A 22,351-nucleotide genomic window follows, 5' to 3' on the forward strand; every position below is an offset into this window, starting at 1 on the left:
GTGAGCCTGGCCCCTGCAGCCCAGCATCTGTACCAACCCCAGGGGGACAGGGTCCAGCAATGGGATGTGTATAGCTCCCCTGCTTCCCTGGCTGGGGCTCTTGGTAGCAGTGAGCATTACCTGGGCTCCCAGGAGGCCCAGCCTGCAGTCTCTGGGGACTTTGCCTGCTGCGTCTGATACCACATCCCAGACTCCAAGAGCACGTTTGGTGCTGCCTGCCAAGAGAAACATTACAAAGTCCTCAATGCTCACATGTGGGTGGAGACAGCAACTTGTAGCAAGGACTGACAATTTCCCCTCTGTTGGGGGATTTCACAGCCCTTCAGTGAGGTCAGCTTCCAGAAGGTCTGTGAGGAGCACTGTCCTTGCTGTACCACTAGACTGCAGAGAGCAGGGTGGTACATCCTGGTGTGTGCTGGTGGCAGAGATAGCAACAGGACCCAGGCATCCTGTCCACAGCCCTGTGCTGTGACCACTAGAGCCTTGGATAGTTCAGAAACTTGAGAATGCATCCGTATCGGGCACCATCAGAGACAGGATCCCCACACAGGCTGTCCCTCTAAGCAGCCCTAGCTAAACCCTGATGCTTTTGGTAGGAGGAGGGAGAAATAAGTTAACCTTTTCCTGTTCCTGGGATAACAAGTGCCTGTAGCCTGCTTCACCTCTGAGCAGGGAGTCCAGCCTTTTCCCTGCACTCATCAGCTCCTAGTCTCACAGTCGGGCCCACACCCCTGAAAGTGCTTGGCTGGTGTGTCCCTCTGCTCTGAGTGCCAGGTGCTGCCCCAGGTCTCTTGGCCATCCAGCCCCTGGATAGGGAGAGCACAGAGGTAAAGGGTCTTGAGCATTGGGGTGCTTCTCCCGGGCACTTCTCCCACTGCCCACAGCAGCTTTAGGGGATGATGCTGGACCTCAGACCTGGGGGCATCTCCTCTTACATGGCCTAAGTGCAGAAGATAGGCCTGTGGTATGTGGAAGTTGGGCAGCAAGCAGAGGGGCTGGGCAGTGCTTTATCTTGCCCCTCGGGGGTGACCCTAGCATCAGTCTTGCCTTTCTAGGAGCGACACCACACCAAGGTGCAGTACCAGCTCAAGTCGGAGCAGATCTCACTGGCCCAGGTCTTTAGCAAGATGGAGCAGGTGGTGGACGTGCTGGGCATAGAGGACTACTCGGTCAGCCAGACCACACTCGATAATGTGAGTCCTAAGGAAGCTGGGGCCAGGAAGTCCAGCATAGCCAGGGTTGTGGGGGCTTCAGAAGCCTCATCTAGAAGCCCCTTCCAGAGCCTCCCTGCACCTTCTGCTTCCTCCCTCAGGTGTTTGTGAATTTTGCCAAGAAACAAAGCGACAACCTGGAGCAGCAGGAGACCAGCCCCAACTGTTCCATCCAGTCACCCCTGGAGCGTGTCCTGAGCTTGCTGCGCCCACGTGCTGCCCCCACTGAGCTGCGGGCCCTGGTGGTGGAGGAACCTGAGGATCTGGAGACTGATGACGAGGGCTTGATCAGCTTTGAGGAAGAGAGGGTGAGGGGCATCCCAGTGCCTTTGCTGCCCCCTTCCCCGGTCAGCAGGCCTGGCCTGGCATTGTGCCCAGGGTGGAATAGTACATTGGGGCACTGCCCTCTCCTGGGTGAACTTGCAGTGGGTGCTTGGGCCTTGGGTACTAGTCCATGGCCAACACCCTGCACTGCAGAGATGGGAGGAATCCAAGACCTGGTGTTAATGTTCCTGGGCAGCCCCACAACAGCCTTGTGGCCCCACTCCCATCTTGTGCACCTGCCAGGGCCTCCCTGAAGTTGCCTCACTTCCCTGGTGGCCCTGGCACCAAGCACTAGCCCTGGGATGCAGAGATTGCCGTTCTCCCAGTGAGACCCCACGTTAGGAGGAGTATTGTTCTCCATGTCCTCCCCTGGGCTCCCAGGGAGCTAGAAGGTGCATGTTCCCTAGTGCTGTTCTCCCTTGCATCCTGGCTAGCCAAAGTGCCTCGCAGCATGGAACTGGGGACAGCCTCTGGGTCACAAGCAGGGGCTGTGGTGCCAGGGACTGGCTGCAGGTACAGGAGCTGAGAACACCTGCAGCTGGGGCTCAGAGTGGGGCTCATCCCTGTTGGAGTGGGCGAGGGCTTCCCCCTGGACTTACAAGGGGCAGGGAATTACAAACTTGGCAGGGGCCAGGACAGTCCAAGTGTCAGGGTCTGTTTGTGCTCCATGACTCCATCTATCACTTCCACCCACAGGCTCAGCTCTCCTTCAACACGGACACACTCTGCTGAGGAATCGCGGGAGCGAACTCCCCAGCTTTGGAGCCGCCAACTCCCTCTTCTGCCCTTGCACCCTCTCCCTTGCCCCAGTCCTGCCTGCCCCGACCTCTACGGAGCAGCACTCATCCAGCATTAGCAAGACTGGCGGCCATCTCCACCTCCATTGGCGAGGCCAGTAGTGGCCTGGATCCTCCAGTCTGAGCTGGAGGCTGCTGTGGAACCCCTGTAGAGGGCAGAGCGTTGGCCTGGATGGACCAGGGGGTGGCTTGTCCCCCTGCACCAGCTGCCTGCTGGACCCACAAGCCAGGTGCACACCTGTCCTGGACTGCCTTGACCACTTTGCCTGTGGTAGAGAAGAGGACGGGTTGCCTGGGGCTTCCGAGCCAGGGGCACAGTCAGGAAGATGGGAGCAGGAGCAAGGAACAGGTGTACAGATCAGCCGGCACTTCCGCTGCTTTCTTTGCTCACACTGGACGTGGGAGAGGAGCAGGGCCGCGCCACCCTGTGGACAGCAGTGGGCCTTCACAGAAGGACTGACCCGCCTGCTTCTGCTGCCCTGCAGAAGGGCTTTTCTGTCCCTCCCAACCCCCCCAGTGCAGAGGGTGGGAAAGGCACAGTACCCAGTGCTGCCCGCCCCCCAAGGCTGGGGCAGACAGCACAGCCTCGGGGAAGGGAAAGAGGTTTTATTTTTTAATGAAATGAGATTCTCCAGCTGGATGCAGCAATGCCAAGACTTGCTCCTGTAGGCACCACTCAGAGCCTACAAGGAGCTGAGCTTTACTTCCTTCCTGTGTCAGGCGGATGTGGCTTTTCCTTTGAATACATGGGACCTGATGGAGCTTGAGGGATGGCACCCTGCAGTCCCAGCATGGAGCAGGGAGGAGGCAACAGGGCTTTTCTTGATTGGTGGAGATGGGCGCTCCCCTGCCCTTCACTATCCTTATTACTGGGACATGCTGGGAGTTCTGCCCAACCAGAGCCAAGGGTCCTAGTGCTGTAAAGGGATGTGCCTGTAACATGGACCCTCCCTTGCAGCCTCCAGGCCTTGTGCCCTGCTGGCAATTCAGGAGTGGGGAGAGGGAGAGGGATGTCATTCTGGGGCGGGAGGGGGAGCTGCTTTTGCTATAAGACTGTCTTCCCTGCTGCTCTCCTCACCTAGCAAGAGACTTGCCAGTGGGGCAGTCCCGTGTGTCAGAGTCCAAGCCTGTGTCCCAAGCAAACCCCTGCCAATGACCCAGCAGTGTCAGCACAGGTTTAACCAGGGTCTCCCCAGCTTCCTCAGCCTCAGCCCAGTGTGTACCTCTCCCAGCCCTTCAACCCTTGTGATGGCCTTCCACTCCTTCCAGGGCTGGCTGTGCCCCTATCCAGCCTGGCTGTGGTTCTGGGGCTGGGCTTGTTAGAGCATCACCTGCACCCCATGCCCCTCGCTTCAGTCCTCTTGCTGTGTGCCTGGCTCCCAGCAGCCTTGCCTCTGCTGCTGTTCTCTCTCATGTCCTGCACCCCCAGCTCCTGTAGAAAGTGCTTTGGGGTGTCTGCAGGCACCACTGGCACTGTCCTGGCATAGCATTAACTAGGCCTCTGGCTGGAGGCATCACCCTTCTTGCATCTCACCTGGCAGTCTTTATAATCACCCCTTCAGATGCCTGAATCTGGACCTTGGCCCAGTTGGCTGCTTGCTGCAGGGGAAGGGCTGGCCCCAGAGCTGGTTTTGAGCTGTGACTCACTTTGTTTCTCATTTCGGGCTGGGAGTGGTGCCGCAGGGACGAGGCAGCCTGCCAGGGCCCCTGCCCTAGGCCAGCACTTTTCTGTCTTGGCATTAACTCTGCAATAATACCACACATGGCCAGCCTGGCTGGGGCCCTGAGCTGTGCTGGGGGGGTGTGTACAGTCAAGCTGCCTGGGAATCTCTTTTGTGAAGAGATGCTGAGGATTCACCTGTGCCACCGTAGAGCGTTCCCAGCCCCTCTACCTGACAGCAGCTGCTGGCAGCCCTCCCTGCCCCCCTCCCAAACTCGGCTGGTTTTGTCCCTCCTTTCTGTGGAGGAGCCTGCAGCTCTGGGTGGGTTTGGTTTTAACTGACTCCTGGAGACTTGTGCACCAGGGCTGATGCTGTGGTGTCAGTGCTCCCCCCCTGCAGAATTTCCTTTACCCTGGGGCTTGAGTGGCTTGTTCCTGTTCCCTGTGGCCAGCCTGACCTGTGGTGGGCAAGGGCACTGTGCCCATACTGCCTTAGCTCTTCTGGACCCCCCACTCTCCACTGACTCCTAACCCAAAGGGGGCAGGGGCATCTCTCCTAGCTTTGCCCCATATATGTAGTTGCTCTCTACCTTGGCAGCCCATTCCTGACCCCTTGGGCTCTGCCTTGTGACCTGTGCTCTGTCAGGACAGTGCTTCCCATGGACAGAAGCCTCATCGGTTGTGGAAGCCGGCTTGGGGCTGAACGTGCTGTGGGGAGGAGCCCCGTGCCTGGGACTGCCAGTGCTGCTCCTGGGTGTGTCTCAGCATCTCCTCTGTTTAATTTATTTTCCTCCACATGTGGCAGCTGCTGTTTGCAAAGCACTTTCCACGTGCCTGCCCCCGACTAGGCCTGACTAGGCTGCCTGTCAGTCAGCAAGGAGGGATGCCCCTTTTTTTTTCTTTTCCCAGTGTTCTTTGGTGCTGCATCCCCCTCACGCACCCTTTAGTGGGAAGCTGCCAGGGTGCACTTAGCTGGCCCCGCATACCCTGTGCTTGTCTTTCTGCATCCATGCGCACAACTCTGGGTCCTGTGGGATGCAGGCACTGTCCTTCCCCTTTACTCACCCCCTGCAAGGCATCTTACCAGCCCCTGCCCCACCTATCTGGTTCCAGGAGGGTTTTGCAGGCCCCAAATTTGGGGGGAAGGGGGAAGCTTTGCTGATAAATCTGAGGGCAGCTCTTTTTCAGACCATTCAGGAGTGAGGCTGAGTGGAGAAAGCAGTTTTCAGGGACTGTGCCTTGGGCACAGGGTGGAGGGTTGATAGCAGGGGAGATTAGGCAACAGGGCTCAGCAGAGCTAGACAGGCCCCTGGTCCTGGTGTGTGCCCTGTGTGCCACAAACCAGCCCAGGCTGCATCTGCAATAGCAGGAAACTGGCCAGCCTCGATGCCATGCCAATGACAGGGTTGTGATTCCCTCCTGCAGTATTTTCACCAGGGGAGATGTACATATCTATTTTTCAGAGCTTATATTTTTGAAGTTTTTGGCAGGCTGGCGGGCTCCCTCCCTTTGTCTAAGGGCCTAAATGCATGGCATCCTGGAAAGGCAAGGCTTCAGTGTTGGCTCTGTATGCCAGTGATTTTAAGAACTAGTTTCCCCATTAATGTCAAAGCAGCTTCAGGTCTGCTGAAATGCAGCACAGAGTGGAGTGTCACTGGGGTCCCTGCAGCACCCGCAGCCCATGTACCTGTGCCAAATTGCATCTCCTACCTCCCCATGCTCTTCTTTGTGTGTCACCTCCCAGCTCCCTCTGCCCATCCCCCAGGCTGCCTCTTCACCCACAAACAGACTCCAGCTCTCCAGTCTTCAGATTCCTCCCACTGACCCATCAAAACCACTTAAGAAATCCCCATCTATCCCCTCCCTCCCCAGCTCGGCAAGAACTTTGTCCTTGCCCTGCCTAGCTTGGGGCCTGATCCTGCTCTCAGTCCACGGGTGTCGTCTTCCCATAGGAGCCGGAAGGCAACGATAAAATCACTGACACTTGTAGCTGCTGTGCGAGTCAGCACCAGGGGTAGCCAGGTGTGTCTGCTGGCTGGTTAGCCCTCGTCTTTGAGCTCCTCCTGTCCCGAAAGGCGAGGGAATCCAATGCCAGTTGCAGCTGCATGGCAGGGGAGGCCGGTTCCTGGCTATGAGAGCTGTCAGGTTCTTGTTTCAGTGACCAGCTGTGTGAACCCACGACAGGCAAGTTAAATGCTCCGTTGAAGGGCATAGGAATGGGCTCGGACTCGTGTCTGGAACCTGAGAGGGCCAGACACGGGCATTACTATCAGTGAGCTCCCCCCGAGGTTATGCTGTGCCTTCCCAGTGTGGGTTGTCTTCAGTTGGCATGAGGGGCATTTGGGTTTGTTGCCGTGCAAGTGCCTGCACTAAGGGACGCTAGTTTAGCAAAGGTGACTTAGAAACCAGCCGGGTTAGATGGGCTGTTTGTGTGTGCCGTTCCTGGGACTGAGACCCAATTTCCAACCTCGGCTCCACAGAACCTCTGGGACTCCCAGTATAGGTCCTGTTGCAGCCCAGATTCCTTACTGGGATCAGCCTGGCACGCAGTCTCCCCTCGGCCCTCTGCTCGGTCTGGGCGAAGCTGTCCCCATGGGTGGTGCCCAGGCCCTGTGCATGTTGGCCACCTCTCATGCATCCTCTTCTTCCTGAATGCTCTCCTTGTCCACTGCCGTCCTCCCACCTGAGCTCATGTCCCCTGCAGCTGGAGGGAAGGACCCAGCACTGCTTAGGAAGACTCATGGGAGCCCTGGTACTCAAAGGGGGTGAGGGAGAGCTGCAGAACAGCTGGTGAATTGGATGGGCTGTGGGTCCCTCCTGAAGGGTGTTGGGCTGGGCTGGAGATGCTCCAGCAGGCTGTGATAGAGACCCTAGAGGAGGGAAGCCTGTGTGTAATCCTTGCTAATGTGGCCTGGCTCTTCAGCATACTTCATGCACCAGGTAAAGGTGAGAGGCACTGACAGTCGGCCCTCTATCTTGGGCAGAACCAGACCTCTTTAGGCCTAGCGGTCCCAGGGTTAGTCCTACATGGCAGCCCTGGCAGTTGTGACACAGGTGGCCCGTTAGTGCCACCACATGGGCCTAGAGCATGTGAGCCCAGAGGCACAGTAGGCTGCTCCCTTGTCTGTCCAGTCCCAGTCATCTGAGTCCTACTACTTGGCCTGCTTCCTGACTTTGATAGGTTCATCCCCCCTGCCAGGCCTTTGCTTGTCTGCCCGCTTTCTCTGTGCTGCACCTTGCCAGAGGCACTGGTTTGTGACTGGATGGCACCGCTGGGGCAGGAGGCGCTGCTGGACGGGGACAGTGTGGAAGAGCCTGTATATTGCTAGCAAAAAACAAACAAGAAAATGTGAAAATAATGATTGTTTTAAATAAAAAAAAAAAACCAAAAAAAAAAAACCTGTAAGAGCAGCCCGTGTGTCTGTGTCATGTCTGGAGGGGTGTGTCTGGCTGCGGGAGCCTGGCAGGAAGGGCAGAGTGGAGATGCCTCCCTGGTCATGAGGTGCATGAGGGCAGCGGTAGGTCTCTGGGGCAGTGGCTATGTGGCTTTCCTCCCAAGCTGGGAGGTGGGAGTTGGTACGGCCTGCCCGCCCTGCTGGGCATGCCAGGGCCTAGGTAGAGTAATGGCTTAGAAGTGCTACTATCCCCTGAGCTGGTTGGGTCAGGCCAGCCCAAATAGGGGGGGATTTGGAAAAAGTCCTTAGCTACCCAGCAAGTCAGGACTCTGCAAAGGCTGACATGGCTTAGGAGTAGTGTTGCCAGATGCACACTAATCCCATACACCCAACCTTTGTACAAGAAGTGATTGCAGCTGTAGCCAAACGGGCAGGGTTTGGGGTGGTTCTTGGGAGCACTTGCTTTGCATGTGAGCTGACAATCAATTTGTGCTGTCTTCTGTGTCCTCATACTGGTGTTTGGTCATCCCCCAAGCCCATGGGCTTGTTCAGAGGCACATCATACATGTGACTATAACTGAAGGCACATGGGGAATGGCAGAGGACAGTGACCTGCCCCCAAGTATAATTCAGTGGCAATAGTCAAGTACTAGGACATGACAGTGAATGAAGCAAGATATTTGCTCTATGTGGCCATGTGATCCTAGTTTTGGCAATGTCACAATGGTTTTCTTCGGGTAAAATGGACTATAGTGGGCCCTCAAGATGATTTCATGTCTCAGATCTGGCAGCACTGCTCAGGTGCACTCTCACAAGCTTGCCAGGTCTCCACGATCTGAACCAGCGAAGTGCCCAGCCCACGAGCAGTGAATTATGCCCGCCTGCCCATCACCCCATGGCTGCCGTGTGTCAACAGTCCCCTTCCACCAGCACATCAGCCAAGAGGCAGTTACAAAGCTGGGGTGTAACTGGACTCCACCTGGCAACACGTTCTTTGTAAAATATTTACTACTATAATAAGCAATGTGTGAAAGTCAACACGGTATGACCGAGGCCCGTTACCAACAGGCATCTGAAGAAAGGGGTTCAGTTAAGGTTGGTGGGTTCTGGTGGAGGGGATTATGGCAGTGGGGAGCCAGCCCTGCCAGACTGCAGTAGGAAAGAGCTTTGGGCATGTCTGTTGATGATGGATCCACATGCTTCAACCCTGAGCTCCTCTGCCAGCTGGGAAGTCTCCAACTATTTTTTACTGAGCTCTACTCTCTTAACAGTTTTAGCTAAAATCCCCAATCCCAAGTGGCAGTGCTGCGTGGGAACCAGGGCAAAACCCACGCTGTTCTCTGTCCTTGTTGCTCAAGGTAACACAGGGCACAAAGCCAGGGACTTCTGGGTTCTGAACTCTGCTCTGGGTGTAGCTTTGGCCCGGTGACTTGATCTCCCTGGGTGCATCTACATGTGCTATTAATGTGCTGTAAGCTTACTGCGCTGTAAAATATTGCTCAGTAAGCTTTCCCTGGGAGCATGTCTACGCATGCATCTGGCGGGAGCAGTTCGGTGCAGGGCTGCTACTGCCCTGCTCTGCCACTCTACAGCATCCAGGGGGAGCTCCAGGCTCCCCCAGGTGCCAGCCCTGGGCTGGCAAGGGGCACGGGGGCAGTAGGGGATAGGGGGAGCCAAATTTCACCATTTTTAATGTGCATTAAGGGCGTACATGTGTAGACACACGCCTGTAATGTGCATTAAATTAGGCTAATGCGCATTAACCTTAGGCCTGTGTGAAACACCATCGCTTTATTTTGACGTCCATTTTGCTGTTTCAAAGGGACAGTGTTTCGTTTCATCATTTCATTTTGTTTCGAAGCACTGTCCCATTTTGTTTTGTTGAAACTGTTTCAACGTCTTAGGCTATGATGGGGAATCATGAAAATGCCTAAAACTTGGTCATTTCTTGCCTGATTTGAATGAAAATTGCAGGGATGGTAGTCCCTTCTGAGGGCATGAAGCCTGCTAAATTTCAAGGGGATAGGTGCAGAGGTTTCTGGGAAACTGCACCTCAAACTCTTCAAAACACTCCTGACACTTGCCAGCAGCAGCAGCCTCCTCTCATCCAGGGTGCAGATCCAGGGGCCCACACCCCCAGGAGGGCTGCTGGGCTGTGCCAGACTCCTCCCAGGGGTACGAGCCCCCGCATCTGCATGCCAGATGAGAGGAGGCTGCTGCTGCTGCCTGGGACAGGCAACAGCAGCAATTTCCTCTGGTGCACGGTGCAGCCTGCACCCAGCACCGGTCCCAGGTGGCAGAGAGGGCTATCGGGCTGCAAGCCCCTGGATTCATAGATTCATAGATGTTAGGGTCGGAAGGGACCTCAATAGATCATCGAGTCCGACCCCCTGCATAAGCAGGAAAGAGTGCTGGGTCTAGATGACCCCAGCTAGATGCTCATCTAACCTCCTCTTGAAGACCCCCAGGGTAGGGGAGAGCACCACCTCCCTTGGGAGCCCGTTCCAGACCTTGGCCACTCGAACTGTGAAGAAGTTCCTCCTAATGTCCAATCTAAATCTGCTCTCTGCTAGCTTGTGGCCATTGTTTCTTGTAACCCCTGGGGGCGCCTTGGTGCATAAATACTCACCAATTCCCTTCTGTGCCCCCGTGATGAACTTATAGGCAGCCACAAGGTCGCCTCTCAACCTTCTCTTGCGGAGGCTGAAAAGGTCCAGTTTCTCTAGTCTCTCCTCGTAGGGCTTGGTCTGCAGGCCCTTGACCATACGCGTGGCCCTTCTCTGGACCCTCTCCAGGTTATCCGCATCCTTCTTGAAGTGTGGCACCCAGAATTGCACGCAGTACTCCAACTGCAGTCTGACCAGCGCCCGATAGAGGGGAAGTATCACCTCCCTGGACCTATTCGTCATGCATCTGCTGATGCACAATAAAGTGCCATTGGCTTTTCTGATGGCTTCGTCACACTGCCGACTCATGTTCATCTTGGAGTCCACTAGGACTCCAAGATCCCTTTCCAACTCTGTGCCACCCAGCAGGTCATTCCCTAGGCTGTAGGTGTGCTGGACATTTTTCCTCCCTAGGTGCAGCACTTGGCATTTCTCCTTGTTGAACTGCATCCTGTTGTTTTCTGCCCACTTGTCCAACCTATCCAGGTCTGCCTGCAGCTGTTCCCTGCCCTCCGGCGTGTCCACATCTCCCCATAGCTTTGTGTTATAAGGAAACTTGGACAAAGTACATTTCACTCCCTCATCCAAGTCGCTGATGAAGACATTAAAGAGTATCGGTCCAAGGACCGAGCCCTGCGGGACCCCACTGCCCACACCCTTCCAGGTCGAAGCCGACCCATCCACCACGACTCTCTGGGTGCGACCCTCTAGCCAATTCACCACCCACCGGACTGTGCAGTCATCCACGTCACAGCCTCTTAACTTGTTCACCAGTATGGGGTGGGATACCGTATCGAAGGCCTTCCTAAGTATACAACATCTACCCCTCCTCCTGTGTCCAGGCGTTTCGTAACCTGGTCATAGAAAGAGACTAGATTGGTCAGGCACGATCTGCCTGCCACAAACCCGTGCTGGTTTCCCCTCAGCATAATTTGTCCTGCCGGGCTCTCACAAATGTGAGCCTTGATAATTTTTTCAAAGACTTTGCCAAGGATGGAGGTGAGACTGACTGGTCTATAGTTGCCCGGGTCCTCCTTCCTCCCCTTTTTGAAAATGGGGACCACGTTGGCCCTTTTCCAGTCCTCCGGGACCTGGCCCGATCTGTGCATCGGATGAGAGGAGGCAGCAATTTTCTCCAATGCTGGGCATAGCCTGCGCCCAGCGCCAGTCCCAGGTGGCAGAGGCAGCCTCCTCTCATCCAGGGCACAGATCTGGGGGCTCCCACCCCCAGGAGGGCTGCCAGGCTGCGCTGGACTCCTCCCAAGGGTGCGAGCCCCCGGATCTGTGCCCCAGATGAGAGGAGGCTACCACTGCTGCCTGGGACCAGTGAAGCCAGTATGCCTGGCTTTGAAACTCAAGGCCTTTCAAAACTTTCAAAACATTTTGAGTGCCCCCTTTTTGTTTCAAATCTGTTTCAAAGCCTTTTGTTTCATTTTGAATTTGCTGTTTCGTGATCAAAACGCGTCAAAATAACTTTGAAACAAAACACCCAGTGAAATTTTGCACAGCCCTAATTAGCATGTCTGATGTAGATGTGCCCTGTGTGTCTTAGGCCCACAATTTATGAGGAGTCTCCTCTAGTTCCACAAGCCAGGCCAGGCTTCTGGAAACAGGATCTGTGCTTCTTCTCTCTGTGCACTTCTTAGGTAGTTGCAGCACGTGATGCTACCAAGGTGTTGCTGTGACAGTCCACCCACTACCCTAGCAGGGTGGAGACAGGAGTGCAGGGTGGTAGGTTATGTGGTGCTTGTACCATGCTGGGACAGAGTAGGAGAGTGCCTGTAATTAAAAAGCCCTGCTTATCTCCACATGACAGCCACCCAGCAGGATCCGTTCCCAGAAATCTTCACCCTTTCCAGTGCATGGGCAGCTTAGCCAGCCTGACCAGTGAAGGAGGAGTTTGGTACCCTGGGATCATCCTGTTGATGTGCCTGGGAAGGCAGGGTCTGAGCTGGCAGGTGGTGGCCTTGGAAATGAGCAGGTCAGGCTGCCATCAGGACTGTGTGAGTGAGAGCATGTGGGGTGGTTGGCTTAGTTGTCACAAGGGATGTACTTAGCCATGTTAGTCTGAAGCCAAGTAGAGGGCAGGGTAGATTTGTACCTTATAGAGTCTATAATATAGACTAACCTAAGTAGGTAGATATATGTATATATACCATAAGCATTCATGAGCTGAAGTTACTTCATCAGGTGCTGTGAAAGGGTGTGCAGCAAGCAAAGTAGTTGTCATTGGCTTGGCCTTAAAGCATGACCACCATGGCTCTTCTCCAAGCCTCACGCTCCCATATGTGGTGGGCAGATGTACTGAAGGTGTCATCCCCTGTGAACCCCAAACAGATAGGAAGGCAGTTTTCTAAATTACCCCAGCGAGCCCCTTGCATTGGTAATCCTGGGGCATCAGGGTCTGCATAGCTGAGGCCCACAACTCCCACCTGCCATCCCCTGCTCTTCCCCCACATGCAACACAGCTGATGCCCTTCCATCTTCACCCACATCCCCCCTGCTGTCCCAGTCCCAAGCACTGCATGAGCAAGTACAGGCCGTCCCTCTGTGCTCTTAAGTGCAGCTGTCCGTGCCAGCCGTCATGCCCCCCCCCCCAGACCAGAGATGCAGTCATTATAATGGAGCATGTCAGCAGGAGCCATTGCCCTTCTCCTGCATCTTGGCCTGTTCATTTGTTGCTTTCAGCCAGCATGTCCACGAAGCCTTTGGGGGCTATGGAATATACAATCCAGAGGCCAGCTGGGCCATGTGAGGAGCAGCAGCTCCGCTTCTTGATAGCTCCCACACAGTGCCAGCAGTACACTGCCACACAACCATCCATCAGGCTGCTGGACACTCCACAGCTGTTCCTGGTAGCTCCATCCTGATGGCCATCTCGGGCATGGCTCTGTGTAGCAGGCTGCCGCCTTTCCGGTGGAGCTGGGAGGAGGCCCACAGCTGCACTGCACAGCTGGCTCCAGGACCTGCCTGCACCCTGGAGAGGAATGTGGTTGGTGGAGCTGCCGCCAGGGTGGGGCAGTGAGAGACGAGCTTTACCAGCCAGCCTGGCGCAGTGTGCTCAGAGCAGCGCACGCCCCTGCCAAGTGAGGATCAGGATGGCCGAGAGCTCCAAGCTCCAACTTTTCATCAAGGTAAGGGCTGCCCCTCTGCCAGGTGGGGGGTCAGGCATGCGGCGGGGGGCTCATTAGGAAACTCCAGCTGTATGTGTACGCAGCATGTCACAGCTCACAGAGCTCTGCTTGTTAACACTTGCAGGCTGATGTAGACTGGGAGATGTCTTTGGGCTGGGTCTGGCGGGGAGTCCGTCTCTAGACAAGTGATCCCCAAGGTTGTGCTGGGCTACCAGGGATAGTTCAGCTGGAGCCCTCAGTCCTACCTGCAGCCCCTCCCTTGCCCCCCATGCCTCGCTGCCCTAACAGACCTCACAGTCTCCTGCATGTGACCCCCCCCCCCCCCCAAGGGCTTGACTCCAGGAGGCTCTGGCTAACACTGCCCAGAGTGACTTAGCTGAAGGCGCAGAGGCTGAAAAGGCTGCACATGTTCCTGCCTCTTGCCCTCGGCCTGTGGTCAGAGGAAGGTGGGTTTCTGATGCAGAGACCTGTCTGCTGCAGTGTAGGGGGCCGTGTGGTGGGTGTTTGTAGCTGTGAGGGTCTCCTCAGCTGATAACTGCTCGGTGGTACTGGTGGGTTTTGACACCTTTGCTCTCTGCTTACCCTGGCTGCTGGCGGGGAGCTTCCTGGGGCATTTAACACTGTCTCTAGTGAAGCTAACAGCTGCTTGCTGAGATAGCGGTTAGTGTGGTTCACCCTTTGGTGCCCATCACAGCCAGGACCTTCCACTCTGCTCCTCTTCTTCACACGAGACTCTGCTCCCCCCCTCCCCGGATGCAGGTAAGGAGCCTCCAACCCCCAGCCCAGTACACCCCCACAGAGCAGCTGTCTGGATGGGCCATTAGCACTTTTGCCAGGTGTGTGGGGGGCACTGAGTTGCGCAGGACCTTTTGATACCTGTAAGGTTTTGGCCACCTCAGGGCTTCTCATCAAATGAGCCAGCAAAACTGCCTCCCGTCAAGAGAAAGGCACAGGGAAATGGAGCACCCAGTCCCACCCAAGTCCAGCAAAATCCCTTCCCTCCAGCTCCAGTACCTGCCAGCCTCACTCCCCTGAACAGGGGCTGGACCTCTGCCTGGTTGGCAGAAACCAGCTGGGTAGCAGAAGGCACCAGGTTCTTTGGGCATTTCACCAGTGCCAACCCCCTTGCTGGCTCTTGCAGGGCCTGACTGATTGTGGGGCCATGCCCTCAGTCTGTTCCCTCCCTGGGATTTCTCTGTCAGTTGGTGTTGAGAAAGCCAGCCTGGTCCCTTGCTCCTGGGTGCACAGTGGCCAGGGGTTGGCATCACTTTAGCAGGGATATGGTCAGTGATAAGCAGCTTTTACTTTGAGGGTCACTCTACTCCCACATCCTTGCCAACCCTGGTCTGGTTATCCTGGTTACTGGGAAGAGATGCCCATACTTACCTTTGACCTCTGGGGTTTGGTTCCCATACGACCCCACTGAGCCTGGGCTTCCCTATGCCTAGAAGGGCACATCCCTTGACTTAGTTCAAGTGCAAGTCCCATGACTTGTTCCATCTGGGAAGGAGATGCTGGTGCCCACAGCAATAGCTGCACCTGGCTGCAGCTGGCTCCGGGCATCCTGCATGTTAGCACAGTGTGGCTCTGAGTAAGGACTGTAGTGCCCATGGGCAGTTGTCCCAGCAGTCAGACCCACTGGGAGGCAACCCGGGTCTCTTAGCTGTTGGGAAGCCTTTATTCTATTGGGCCTCTGTAAACAATGTACCTGTCCTTAACCTTGCACAGGGGAGCCAGGCTCCTCCAGCCCAAGCAAGCTGGGAGCAGAGCAGAGTAGTCCCAAGGTAGTGGAGAGGAAGATTGTCATGGTGCTGCTGTGTCCTCCTTCCTCCAGTCCCTACCAATATGTTGGAGGATGGCATTAGAGTTGGAAAGGGTCTGCATACACTGGGGACCTGAGCTAGAGACAGCGCAATGGAATACAACCAAGCCAAAAGCAAGGTGCTTTCTCCAGGAGAATAAACTGAATGCACAGAAACAGGTGGGGAGATACCTGACAGAGCAGTAGCAGTGCTGAGAAGGACCTGGGGACTTTGTTGGATCACTGACTTAACAGGAGTCGGCACTGTAATGCTATAGCAAGAGCAGCAAATGCAGTTCAGGGCTGCTTAAGCAGGAGTGTTGTATGTGAGGCTAGGGGGTGACAGCACCACTCTGCTCAGCCCTGGTTAGGCCTCATGCTGCTGGGCTTTGCATTAGGAAAGCTGTAGAGAAAATGGAGGGGGCCCAGAGGCAATGGATACAGCTGATAAAGGGGCTGGAACGCAAACTCTACAAGGAGCGGTTGAGGGAACCAAGTATGTTTAGCTTAGAGAAAAAGTGATAGCAGCTTTCTTGATAGCAGCCTTTCAAATATTTGAGGAGGGGGAACAGCCTGCTCTCCCATCAGCTGAAAAGGGCAGGGCAGGAAACAGCAGCAAGAAATTGAGATTAGATCTCAGGAAAATCTTTGGAGCTGTCAGACAAGGGTACAAGGCGCCCAGGGAAACTGTGGGATCCCCTTCGCTGGAGGTGGTGGGGGGTAGTCGGAGAACAGGCAGGCCTGGCAGCTGGCTGGGTTGGTTAGGAACAGTGCATCCTGCATCACAGCAGGGGGGTGGAACCAGGTGCCCCCTGAGGTGCCTTCCAGGCCAAGAGTCCATCCGTGCACATGGGCAGGTTGTGTGATAATTTAGGGCAGGAAGCAGAAAAGACTCCTGCAGCCACTGAAACTGCAGGAGAAGTGTCTGGTGGCAGGACACCCTGAGTCCTGCTGGAACCTGTGCATAAACCCATCTTGGGGTGGTAGCTGTGCTGTTCAGTTAGGTGGGTCCAGCAGCACTGTTTGCAAGGGGTGGTGGCATTATTGGGTGTTTTGTTCATCAGACCAGGCTGGAGGTCAGGAGTGCTGGGGTGTGTTCCTGGCTCTGCTACTGCTTTTCTGACTGGCCTTAGGCAGGGCCTTTGGCAGGTCCCTTCACACTTGGCTCTCAGTCCTCCCCACCCTAAAAATAGAGACTAATAATAAAGCACCCAAGTCCACTTAAGGCAATGGAAATTGTGGCTTGCTTGTACCCAGCTGTTGTACGCTGTAGCCTAGACCAGGAGTGATGCACTCCAGTGAGTTATGCAGGCTGGATCTGAGCTGCCACAGCTGCTGTTAACCCCCTTGCTGCCCTGTCACCAATTTGGGTGCCAAATGAGAATAAAAAACCAGAAATATGGCTGTGGATTTGGCGGGGGGAGGGGAGGAAGAAGGCCATTAACCCCCTGGGGGCTGATCACACTGGCACAGCAGCTCTGAGAGCCACAGAAAGAAGCCCCATGGGAGATGAGTTGTCTGCCAGAGAGAAACCCTGCAGGTCAGATGACTTCCTCTGCAGGCCAGATGCAGCCTGTGGGCTGGCTGTATGTTGGACACCCCTGGCTTAGCCGTTGCTTTCTCCCTTGAGTTTGTGTCTCTGGGAATATGCAGCCTTATGTCATGCTCCAACCTGGGTGTAGCTGTGTTGTCCGGTGTCTGACTCACCTGCCAGAACAGGCTAGGTGTAACCAGACTGCAGCATCCGCCCTGGAACAGAAGGGAAGGGCATGTAATGTTAGAATAATTTTCATTACAAAACTCCCTGCCCAGCAACGACTCTGCCTTGGGGTTCTGTGCCAGGGGCTGGAGCTCATGCCAGGGCCTTCCCTGCTACAGCTGCTGGCTTCCCTGTGCCAGATAATGTGTGAAGCTCTAGAGCTTCCAGCTAACCAGACTAGGGAATTAATGGTTCAGTCTCCTGGCAGCCCTCAATCCTGCCAGGCTCTGAAAGGGGCAAGCAGAGCATCCGTGGCCAGCTGCCATCTGGAGTAACTGCTGAGCCTCTTGTGAAATCTTGTGCACTGAACTTATAGAGACAGCCTTCAGGTACTTGGACACTTACAACAACCACCCTGCTGCCAGGGGATGGGGCAGGCTGGCACAGGGCAATGGTTCCTGTGCTGAAAAACCTCACCAAGGAACCCAGTAAGGCCTCATGAGGCTTAGCAGGGAGGACTTGCTTTTCCCTTCTGTCTCCAGTAGTGCCACAGGGTTGTGTATAACCCAGGTGCTTGCTAGTCACTGAGAGGAGGAGGGCACAGCCTGGTGATTGCTGGGCATGGGGGTCAGAGCAGGTGATGGGTCGACCAGTCAATCTAGCTAACAAACACACTAAGCTGGGGCTTGGGGGCAATGACTTTTGATCTCTCTACTCAGTCCTCCGGTAGGAAGAAGCCACATGAGGAATAGCTGCAGGACTCAGGTTAGCCAAGGATGGCACAGCAGCTTGTTGTGATGCTGGTTGTTTCACCAAAATGGCATTTTTCTAGTGGTAAAGCATGGTCTGTCTGCAGAGGTCCCAGTGCAGGGGATGAGAGGGTCCCTCCAGATTTACCCCAGTGTAGCTGGGACTGGAGGCTGGCCCTGATTATCATTAATGATCCAGCAGCCCTACCTAGCATGCAGTTTCGGTACCATTCATCAGAGGCTGCATACTAGCCAGCACAGGCCTAGGTAAAACCAGACCCCGCTTGGCCAACACCCATGTGAGCTATGCAGAGTGTCCCTGCCTGATCCCAAAGTGCAGGGTGGGAAGTGCAGCCTAATAGCATTGTTCTTTGTTTGCCTGCGAGTCTGTCACTGTCTTTTCTCTGCAACACCAACAAAGACACCGCCTTCCTTGGCACCAGCTTCTTTTGCCCATAGTCTGTCACTGTACAAGCCATAGGATTATCTGAAGGAAACTACCCTGGCTATTGCAAAAGCTGATTCGTACCCCAGCTGGTACAGTTGGTCCCTTGGTCACAGTGTCCAGGCAGCCAGGACTTATGGCTCTGAGTTGTCTCTGATCACAGTCTCCCTGCATTGTACAGATGGAGGAAACAGAGGCATAGAAGGGTTCAATGTGAAATTCAGCCTGCACAGGACTCCCCCAACCCTGAGTGTAGGAGGGAGGAGACTTCCCGGGACGGGGGGTAGGGGGGAGCAGGGGAGGAAGGCTGTAGACATTGCCCCGGGACAAGGGTGCTATGTGTCTCCACAGGCCAGCGATGATGGCGAGAGCATTGGGCACTGCCCCTTCTGCCAGCGCCTCTTCATGGTCCTCCTGCTCAAGGGCGTGCCCTTCACTCTGACCACCGTGGATGTGAAAAGGTGAGCAGAAAGGCTGGGCCAGGAAAACCATCACAAGTTGCTCACACTCCCTCCCCCCTAGGATACCCACCCACTTCCATGGAGCCCCCTGCCTCTCCTTTCACCTGTGTGTCCACCAAGGCGACTCACCCAAAACCAGGAAAGGAGACTGAACAGATTGGAAAGGCCCAAGCTTCCTCTTCCCCCTGACCATGCTAGCTCACCTTCTGCTCTGCCATGTGATGGGGCAGGCAACGAGTTCTGTCTGTTCAGGGCAGCACAGCAGGGCACTTGCTGGCAGAGGACATCAGGCTGGCACACAGCCACTGCATGGCTTGCATCTGCAGACAGGTGCATGGCAGCACCTGCTGGCGTCTGCCCCAGCAAGCTCCTGGCCATGCCTCAGTGTCACTGTGAGCCCCTCTCCCTGCAGATCCCTGGATGTCCTGAAGGCTTTTGCTCCAGGGTCCCAGCTACCCGTGCTGCTGTATGATGGGGAACCCAAAACTGACACCATCAAGATTGAGGAGTTCCTGGAGGAGACACTGAGGCCCCCAAAGTGAGTGGCCAGCCCTTCCCTTGGGCACTGTCAGCCCCACACAATCAAAGCAACAAAGATCAGTCCCTGGGGGTGGGGGGATGCTGTGTTGGGGGCAGGGATGGGGAATATGATGGTTTCTTCAGGGCTGGTGGGAGGGGGAAGCAGGGTGGGAAGGTAAGAGCTGGACAGTGATGGGGCGGGATGAAATGTGGAGTGAGAGAGGACGAGATGGGCACAAGGGCATGGGAAGAGACAAAGAAGGAGAGGACAGACTTTGGGGCACAGTAGGGGACTCTGAGTCCATGTGGCTTCCCAGGCTTGCCCCAACCCAGGCCCACCGCTCTGCCCCAGCTTACAGCCTCCCTCCGTTGGCCTCTTGCAGGTACCCAAGCCTGGTTCCACGGTACAAGGAGTCCTTCGTGGCAGGCAACGATGTCTTCCACAAGTTCTCTGCATACATCAAGAACCCACTGCCTGCCCAGGATGAAGGTGAGGGCTTGTCACGCCAGGGATGGACAGGAGGGCATCTACAAGCAGCCACATGGGGCAGGGCCCTGCTGCCTTCCTTGGCATCATGCTGCCTGCCCCACATGCCTCCCTGCTGCCCCATGCAGGCTTGCTGCTGCTCTCCTCAGCTTTATCAGCCTAAAACCCCTCCCAGGCCTCCCCTCTGCTGAGTCAGACCTTGCCTGGCCCTCCTCATGAGTCATCGCTATGGCACTGGCTCCCCTTCTTCTGTGAGGAGGCCTCCACTCTGCTAGAAGGGGCTCACTGCAGGGCAGGTGGGGAGCTCTCACCCTGACCCAGGCACCCCCAACTCTGCCTGCAAGGAGTGAGCAGCTGAAGCCCTGCAGTGAGCTAAGGCACAGGGGCATGGTCCTATGACCTGAGCCACCCTGGCCTGGGGGTGGTTGGGACTGTCCCTGGAGCTGGCAGGGCAGCTTTCGCCAGTAGAGGAAGGTGCTCATCCTTGCATGGGGCAGGGGCTAATAGGGCCTGGCCAGCAGACAGCAACGCCATGCCAGCCCTTGCAGGACTCTGCAGGCCTTGTGCTGATTGCTCTGCTCCCCACACCCTAGCCCTGCAGAGTGGCCTGCTGAAGGCCCTGTGGAAACTGGACACGTACCTGCGCACACCCCTGGAGTATGAGCTCGCCCAGGACCCCCGCCTCACCGTGTCCCGCAGGCGTTTCCTGGACGGGGACCAGCTCACACTGGCCGACTGCAGCCTGCTGCCCAAGCTCAACATCGTCCACGTGAGTGCAGGATCCCCTGAAGCACCACCTCACCCTGCTCCTCCCTGGGAGCCCTCCTCTACCTCATCCCTACTCTATCCTCCACCAAGGGCCCTCTACCTCCCCTACATGGGCTAGTGACCCATCAGATTCCCTCTTCCCTTCAGCCCTGCACAGAAGTGTCTGCCACTTGCCCCTCACTGGTCCCTGCCACCCATGGCTGGCCACTGCTGCCACACTGAGCAAGCACTGTCAAGCTGGTGTTGGGCTGGGGCAACTCCCTACATCCCAAAGACAGAACGGCAGCAAGAGATGGGATTTTTTTCCATGGGGGCAGATCCCAGACAAAGCCCTCAGCTCCACGCAGCTCTCCGAGTTGCAAGGGAGCACAGTGCACTCCAGCTGGGGCCTGCGATCCAGGAGGCTCTGCTGGGAAAGCTGGGGGCTGCCCTGAGTGAGGTAGTGGGGGGAAACAGTCTGAGTGCAGAAGATAAGAAATGCTGCTGCTCCTCCCCACAGGTTGTTTGTGAGCACTACCGGCAATTTGGGATCCCCAAGGACCTGCGAGGCATCTGGCAGTATCTGAACAATGCCCAAGAGGTCAAGGAATTCAAGTACACCTGCCCCAACAACGAGGAGATAGTGCAGGCCTATAGCCCTGTGGATCGGTCCTCCGGCGAGCAGAGGCCACTACCATCTCTACGGTCACCGATGGCTCCCCTGTCCCCCTCCATTAATGGCCAGTGCCAAAGCCCCAGAGCAGGAGGTGGGGCCGGGGGAAGAGTATAGAGACAGACCTGATGGGGCTGTGCTGTGAAATGAGCCTGTGTGTTATCCACAAACACCAAACAGAGGTGGAGGGAACAAGAGCTGCTCCAGGCTTGTGCCCTGAACAGCCGTGGCCCAGCACTGCTCCTGGATTGGGGCGAGCTGGGCCTGGGTTACATCAGGGCAGTGCTAGCAGTCCTACCTGATTTAGGAAGGGCTTTAGCCCAACAGGAGGCTGCTCTTTGGTGGCCTTCACCTCCTCTCTCTCCAGCCTGCCCCATGTACCCTGAAGCCCTCCCCGAGGGAGGATCTTCTGGGAAGCCTCTTCAGCTAATATCCTTCCATCTTGTCTGACATGCTTCCTCAAGGCCTCTCACTCCAGCCCCCCGCTTCTCCAGCCCCATCAAGACTTGGAGGTAGAAGTACTCCATGTACAAGGAGGAGGCACGGCCACCTTCTCAAGGCCAACCCTCTCCATCACCTGCCTGCTAAGGACACAGTGATAACAGAAGCCTCAGAGCTGGAATGGAGCAGAACAGGCTGCAGAGAAGACTTCTGGCAGCCGGGAGCTCCCCTGGGGCCTGGGCAGTGCATCCCAGCTGGCGAGCGGGGAAGGCAGGCGGCAGAGGAGGCCAGCAAGGCTGGATAAAGCTGCTTGAACCTGTCCACTAAGGCTCCTCCCTGTGCTAAAAGGGCTCAGCCCTCACTATGCCGGGAGCTGTAGCTTCCATTCCAGGCCACTCTGCACCTGTTGTCAGCAAGGGGCAGGTTTCCTGCAACAAACAGGGGCTCACAGTGGTGAGTCCCACAGATCTTCAGGAGCCAAGAAGCCTTCCTAGAAGCAAAACCAGCAGCAAGTCCAGTATTTGGGGGGGGGGGGGGGGGGGCAGGGTGGGTAAATACACACTAATGCCTGGCCATGGAAGGAGGTGGGTTCCTGCCCCAAAGGTTGGCCCAGCCCTAACTGAGCTCTGTACTAGCATCACAGTGGCCTTTAAAGAGCCAGGAACAGGGAGGTTGTGAGGGGGAAAAACAGTTGTACAGCAGTGTGTCACCTCTGGTGTTCAAGGTCACAGGCGCTGGAAGCTGGCTCGCAGCCCTCTGCTGAGGTATCGGGGTTGAGAGGCTCATTGCCCAGCTACCCCCAGGCTCTCTGCCACCCGGTCCAGTAGCTACAAGGCTCATCCCTTCTTTTGTCCCAAACCTCACCACATTTGTCTCTAGCAGGTCATATTTGTCTACTGTCCTAGAGCTTTTAAGAGTCAATAAAGAGGAAAGAAAGGCAAAGCACAGCACGCCGTGGTGTTGAACAATAACTGACCTTCTCCAGGGAGGGGAAGTTTCTTGACCACATGTGGGCTACACAGGGCACAGCTGACATGGGAGCCCCAGGAGAGGGTTTGCAGCTCTCCCTGTCGACAACTATAGCCCTGTAGCTACAGATGATCTTGCTTCCCCCAAGGCCCATCACGAAGTGACCAAAAAAG

At 56.0% G+C, this 22,351-nt stretch overlaps 2 protein-coding genes across 3 annotated transcripts in view; both read left to right on the plus strand.

Moving 5' to 3' along the window:
- The window catches only part of ABCA2 (ATP binding cassette subfamily A member 2), an 87,465-nt gene extending 80,062 nt beyond the window's left edge, over window positions 1–7,403 (plus strand). For both annotated transcript variants that reach the window (XM_059715515.1, XM_059715516.1), the window contains exons 47-49: window positions 1,056–1,193; window positions 1,313–1,519; window positions 2,232–7,403. In XM_059715515.1, the coding sequence (XP_059571498.1) occupies window positions 1,056–1,193; window positions 1,313–1,519; window positions 2,232–2,267 (381 nt within the window). In that variant the 3' untranslated portion in view covers window positions 2,268–7,403. The remainder of the gene's footprint in view (window positions 1–1,055; window positions 1,194–1,312; window positions 1,520–2,231) is intronic.
- A 5,692-nt stretch (window positions 7,404–13,095) lies between these two features.
- CLIC3 (chloride intracellular channel 3) lies at window positions 13,096–22,156 on the plus strand. The gene is made up of 6 exons (XM_006264844.4): window positions 13,096–13,187; window positions 18,233–18,342; window positions 18,755–18,880; window positions 19,245–19,351; window positions 19,942–20,117; window positions 20,616–22,156. The coding sequence occupies exons 1-6, from the start codon at window positions 13,152–13,154 to the stop codon at window positions 20,883–20,885; spliced, it is 825 nt and encodes a 274-aa protein (XP_006264906.2). The 5' UTR covers window positions 13,096–13,151; the 3' UTR covers window positions 20,886–22,156.
- The last annotated feature ends 195 nt before the right edge of the window (window positions 22,157–22,351 follow it).

The sequence above is a fragment of the Alligator mississippiensis genome, chromosome 12 (assembly GCF_030867095.1).
Source record: "Alligator mississippiensis isolate rAllMis1 chromosome 12, rAllMis1, whole genome shotgun sequence".
NCBI lineage: Eukaryota > Metazoa > Chordata > Crocodylia > Alligatoridae > Alligator > Alligator mississippiensis.

Excerpts from the sequence above, each read along its gene's own strand:
- CLIC3 (XM_006264844.4), top strand. The coding sequence starts at position 13,152 with ATGGCCGAGAGCTCCAAGCTCCAACTTTTCATCAAG. Across the intron at positions 18,881-19,244 it reads GAGACACTGAGGCCCCCAAA|GTACCCAAGCCTGGTTCCAC; the intron begins GTGAGTGGCCAG and ends GGCCTCTTGCAG. Across the intron at positions 19,352-19,941 it reads ACTGCCTGCCCAGGATGAAG|CCCTGCAGAGTGGCCTGCTG; the intron begins GTGAGGGCTTGT and ends CCCACACCCTAG.